At 51.5% G+C, this 5,644-nt stretch overlaps 1 protein-coding gene across 1 annotated transcript in view; it reads right to left on the bottom strand.

The window, feature by feature from the left end:
- Positions 1-1,813: 1,813 nt before the first annotated feature.
- Positions 1,814-5,644, bottom strand: part of LOC129690130 (uncharacterized) — a 5,324-nt gene continuing 1,493 nt past the window's right edge. The window contains exons 3-4 of the mRNA XM_055625695.1: positions 5,265-5,596; positions 1,814-2,007 (exon numbers count right to left, since the gene is read on the bottom strand). Of these exons, the coding sequence (XP_055481670.1) occupies positions 1,919-2,007; positions 5,265-5,596 (421 nt within the window). The 3' untranslated portion in view covers positions 1,814-1,918. The remainder of the gene's footprint in view (positions 2,008-5,264; positions 5,597-5,644) is intronic.

The raw sequence follows: 5,644 nt of genomic DNA, 5'->3' as shown, positions 1-5,644 counted from the left end.
CCCGGCTTTTGTGTGTGGTTTCATTCAGTTTAGCATAAGGTTTTTAAAGCAGTCATGTCACAGTACCAATCTCGCAGCGTTCCTTCTTATGGCTGAGTAATATTCAAAAAAATGACCATGCCACGTTTTATTTATCCCACTGCCAGCTGGTGGGCATTTGGCATGGTGTCACCTTGGGCTGTCTTGAATAATACTGGTATCATGAACATCACGTCAGGCTTTCCTCTGAACGTATGATTCCCGTTCTCTTGCCGGCTGTCTATTTTTGTGACGTTGCAATTGTTGGTTTCAGATATCACCATGTTATAACGCCATAAAGAGAGCCCTTCTGCTCTCCACCAACGGCTACAGAAACCTTTCCCCTCAGCCTGTTCCTGGCTTTGGCCGTTGTTGTGTTTTTAAGGTTGGCTCTTCCTGGATTGCACGGTCTGGTTGTAAATATCTGGGCTGAAGTGATGCTCCCAGCGCAGTTGACAGGGTGCAGGTGCTTCCCATCATCGATGATTCTTGCCTAACCATGATCTCATTAGGTGTTGCAACGATTCTTGTAATTCTACCGCTCCATTTGCATTAATTGCTAAGGATTTTTCTAGACTGAATCATAGATGTGAGAAAAAGGTAAACTAAATCCATTTCAAACCATTGTTCGTTTCACTCATTTTTCCCCCCTTTGGGAATTTCTTTAAATTCATACATGTATTTTGATCATATTCACTCCCCTTTCAGTTTGTCCTGGATTCCTCTGCACCGCACTCTTTATATTGTTTTAAGTTTATTTTTATTTCATGTGTATTGCATATCTGTGTGATGCGTCAGTTTCCCTGCAAGTGGAATTACAGACAATTGTGAGCTGCCTTGTGGGTGCTGGGGATTGAACCCCAGTCCTCTGGAAGAGCAGCTAATGCTTTAACTGCTGAGTCATCTCTCCAGCCCCTCCACACCCCATTTTTATATTTTTTTAAAGACAGGGTCTCATATAGTCCAGGCTGGCTTTGGATTGGTTGTATTGCTGAGGTTGGCCTTGAATTCCTGATCCTCCTGCCTTAGCATCCCAAGTGTCAGGATTATAACCATGTAAAACCATCCTCAGGAAGAGAAATATTTGGCTTTTTTTGTTGTTGTTTTTTGTTTTTTGAGACAGGGTTTCTCTGTGTAGGCTGTCCTGGACTCACTTTGTAGACCAGGCTGGCCTCAAACCCACAGTGATCCATCCACTTGTTTCTCCTCGGGAATGCTGGGATTAAAGGTATGCACCACCATGCCCGCTGATAACCATCTTTTGCAGTGGGCTCCCTGTTTTTGTTGTTGCTGTTGTTTTCTTTTGTTTTGTATTCTGAGACAGGGTTTCTCTGTGTAGCCCTGGCTGTCCTGGAACCTGGAACTTGCTCTGTAGACCAGGCGGGCCTCAAACTCACAGAGATCTGCCTGCCTCTGATTTCCAAATGCTGAGATTAGAGGCATGCTCCACCATGTCCAGCTAAACCTGTTTTCTTAAATAACATTTTAAAAAAGTACGGTCCTGGAGTCGGGAAAAATCTCACCTTTTCCCAGGAGACCGAAAGTGCAGCTGCTTGACACCCGCAGCACAAGAATCCCTCCCGGGGTGGTTCAACACCCGACCTCGAAGAGGGCAGGAAACTGGCTCACTGCACCCTGGTTAGGTGGCCCACACCACCCATAGCTCCCGCCACAGAGGGATCCGACACCCCTGCCCGGCCTCTGTGGGCACCTGACCCTTAATACCCATTCCTGCACAGACACACGTACGTACATAGTTAAAAATAAAATCTAGGAAGACAGAGATTCCTACTTTCCCCTCTTCGCCCCTTCACATTTTCTTTTCCATGGGCGGACACAGCTCTCTGCGGAGGCCCTTCGTCTCCCACTCGCTCGGCCTCCAATATCATTCCTCCAAACTTCACCACAAGAGCCGTAGAGAAGGTAGGGCTGGGGCTCCAAAAGCCAAACTCCAAGCCGGCGAGGCCACGGCTCTGAGCTGGACATCTTCTGCGGAGAGAGACAGGGTTTTACGGAGAGACAGTTAATTAAACTTCTTTCCAACGCCTGCATTGTCTGCAATGAGCACGCATTACCCACAGTGGAATAAACGTGTTTAAAAACTAAACAAAAGAGACGGCGGGAAGGAAGGAAGCCCTGTGTTCTCCTCACTTTCCAGCTCCCTTTCCCCTCCACACGCGGCATCCTTGACTTTCTGTTTCAGGCAGAGTGGAACCTTCCCTCTGACTCAGACTCTCAAGTGTCTCCCACCCCCACAGGCTGCCGCTGGGTTGGGAGCTGGTGCAGAAGCACCCCGCAAAGGGCTCTGGGAGCCGGTCCACAGGAGACACGGTGGCTGGGAGGAAGAAGTGTTAGCCAGCAGGTGTGGCTGTCCAGTCTCTCGGACTAAACTCACCAGGCCTTCTATCCTGGCTCCCCAACCCAAAACACCACGTCCAATTTGGACGTCTTGTTATCTCTCAGGGAACTCTCAAGGGTGGGGAAGGTAGGAACCCTCTCCAGGCTCCTTCCTGCCTGGACTGGATGGAGAGCCAGGTGGAGGCAGCTCTTTAAGACCCAAGGCCTCACCTGACCCCTTCAGGCCCACGTGTCCAGTAAGGACTCTGATGGTTCGTCTGAATGAAGCCAAGCAGGTGCTGGCTAGGTATTACCGGTGTGATAAACACTATGAACAGATTTTTGGGTTCTCAGCCTTTCTGCGCAGGCGCCTCAAAGAAAGGAAGAAGCTGACTTATTGAGTCAGGAGGCAGCAAGGTAAAGCAGGCACCGGCAGGTGCGCCTCCTCTGGATGAGTCGACGGCAGGCCTGTTCCCTGAGACCTGTTCAAGAAAGCAAGTTCTCTTACACCGCACGCCATCCCCACCCCTGAGGCTCATTGGAAGAAGGTCTACAAGTTACATTTATTTAGTTAGCGTGGGTAGATGTGCCCGTTAATAAATGGGAACTAGTTCTGTCATAAGGGTCCTGGGGACCAAACTCAGGTTGTCAGACTTGGTAGCGGGCCTGTCACTTTCGGAGGAAGACATTCTGATGGTTGAATGACATCAGGAAAGGGCAGGAGAGGGCAGGAGATGCGATCTGGGGTCCTCTCCTTCCTGAGTCCTGCCCATCCACTCTTCAGTGCTAGCCTGCTGGCTAGCTCCGCCCAGAGTTCATTTTAGAGACTTCTGAAATCCTATGAGGACTTGCATCAATCTTCCCACCTACCCTGGTGGCAGCTTGATGCCACATTCTTCCTAGCCAGTGAGAGAAGTGGAAGTTTCCTCCTTTTCTCTGAGCCTCTCTTCCCCTCCCTTTTGCGGGGGAGCTGACTGCTCTCTGGAGGCTCTGAGGGATGCCGGGCTGGCTCTAATGTGATTTTGCCTAGATGGAGCTGGCAGCTGGGAACCACTTTCCCTCGGCTTGCCCTCTGCTGGGAAAACTCCATGACGGAGAGGCAGCTGGCTTGAAGCTGCTGGGCTGCTTTGGAGCCAAGAAAGGGCCACACACAGGAACATTCAGGCTGTAGACAGAGGCTGGGGCTGCCTTTCTTTTCCTGAGCAATCCCTAGAAAGACAATGCTTTGGGGGAAGGTTTGCTTGCTTGGAGCACAGAGGCAAATACAAAGAGGAAATCATGGAAGAGGAAAGAAGCAAATACAGCAGAGCTCGAGACCTCAAGAATGACGTGGGGCAGGAGCTCTGAAGGACACAGTCCTAATGCTGGGGCGGGAACCATGTGATCCTGGCTATGCTATAGAAGACCTTTGCCCACATCCTCATTCCCGATTTCTCATAGAACCGAGCAGGGGAGTAGTGGGAGATAGTCAATATTCATGCATTCCACAGATGTTCGAATAGAAAACCCACTCAATTCTGGAGGCTCTGTGATCTATCAGTTTTATTCTACGGTATCGGAAGCCGTAAAAGCCACTCAATTTGTTGGGCGCCTGATTGTGTAGAGAGATGTTTATCATTCTCCAGTGACATCCCCCAAAGGCTTCAGAACAGGTTTCTCTGGGTGGCTGAGGACTGACATGCCGGGGAGGAGATCCAAGCTGCATCTCCCTTGAGCCTTCGGCTCTCTGGGAACCAGTCCTTCCTCTCTGTACCAGCACATTTCTGTTCCCGGGGAGGCCTGGATGACACAGCCACATGTCACTCTGTGGCCCTCAGAAGGAGCCGTGTCCCTGGTGGAATTGAAAAACATCCTTGAAAGCTGCAACTTTTACAGGGAAGGTTACCATGCCAACCGCAGCCTCCTTGCCCAACAGGGATGAAAGGAAACAAGGCCCTGGGTGACAGGCAACCATTGTGTGTTCACAGACTTGCCTGGAATCTATCTGTGGCTCCTGACGGCTGCTCTGCAGAACAGGGCAGGGAAATTCAGGTTAGATTTCAGTGGGACTCCAGGACAGGCTGGACCAGCGAGGGTGGATTGGGAAATGCTCTTCTGAGAGTGATACCATCTCTTGGTGAAATGCGTGGGTGTGGTACCCACAGCAGGGGTGGGAGGGGAGGTGCCCTACATACCAGGTTCTGGCTGGGATGGGAACTCCACTTCACCGGGGTTCTTTTTTGCCTCTGCCACCCTTATCCTCTGGAGGAACTACAGGAGGGCGGTGGGCAGGGACAGCAGGTCACTGAAGCAGTGGCCAAGGTGACAAAGGAGTGTCTTTTGGGGCCACACATACCTCAGGTAAAAGGCAATACAATCCTAACTGGGCCTGGTGTCACTGACCGGCGAGCCCAGCTACTCTGGAGACTGAGGCGGGAGGATAGTAAATTCAAGGTCTGCCTGCACTAAAGGAGTTCCAGGCCAGCCTGTGCAACTCCGTTAGAAAATCAAAACAAAACAAAACAAAAAAACAAAGCACAAAACCCAGCTGGGTGGTGGTGGCACACGCCTTTAATCTCAACACTTGGGAGGCAGAGGCAGGTGGATCTCTGAATTCCAGGCCAGCCTGGTCTATAGCCAGAGCTACACAGAGAAACCCGGTCTCAAAAAACCAACCAACCAACCGCAAGGGCTGGGGTTATAGGTCAGTGGGAGGGAGAGCCTTTGCCTAGCTTTTGCACAAGACCTTGAGTTTCAGTCTCAATATTAAAGGGGTGTTGTGAAGGATGCCAGAGCAGGGTAGCCTGTCTTCACCAAGACTGGCCTTCCAGAAGAATGCCCACGTTCTCAAGCCAGGGGCTACTTCATATTAGACACCGCAGCACTCCCCCCCCAACACGTTTATTCTGTCTCATTTCATCACCACAAACCTGCAAAGCAGGAACTGTGATCCCCTTTACACCGAAGGCCTGTTTCCAACATTAACCCGCTGTTGAGGGGAGAAGCTGGGAAGAGACTTCCTCTGATCTCGGCAAGGGGAAATCCCGCTCCTTGGGGAGGCCTATCTTCTGGGCACGTCTTCCGAAGCAGCTCCCCGGTCCGTCCCTTTACCCGGAGGCAGTTAAGGGGAGCCAGCCAGGACAGGGCCGGGAAAACTGCCCGGCGCACAGCCACGGTGTGTCGACCGTGGGCCGCGGCCGCGCTCGGGCGTGCTTCCCCCGCCGCGGAGGGGCGGCCGCCCGAGGGCCTCGAGCGCGGGTTGCTGTTGGAAACAGGCCTTCGGTGTAAAGGGGATCACAGTTCCTGCTTT

The sequence above is a fragment of the Psammomys obesus genome, unplaced genomic scaffold (assembly GCF_907164565.1).
Source record: "Psammomys obesus unplaced genomic scaffold, mPsaObe1.curated_primary_1811, whole genome shotgun sequence".
Lineage (NCBI taxonomy): Eukaryota > Metazoa > Chordata > Mammalia > Rodentia > Muridae > Psammomys > Psammomys obesus.
This window is presented reverse-complemented; position numbering and strand designations above follow the sequence as displayed.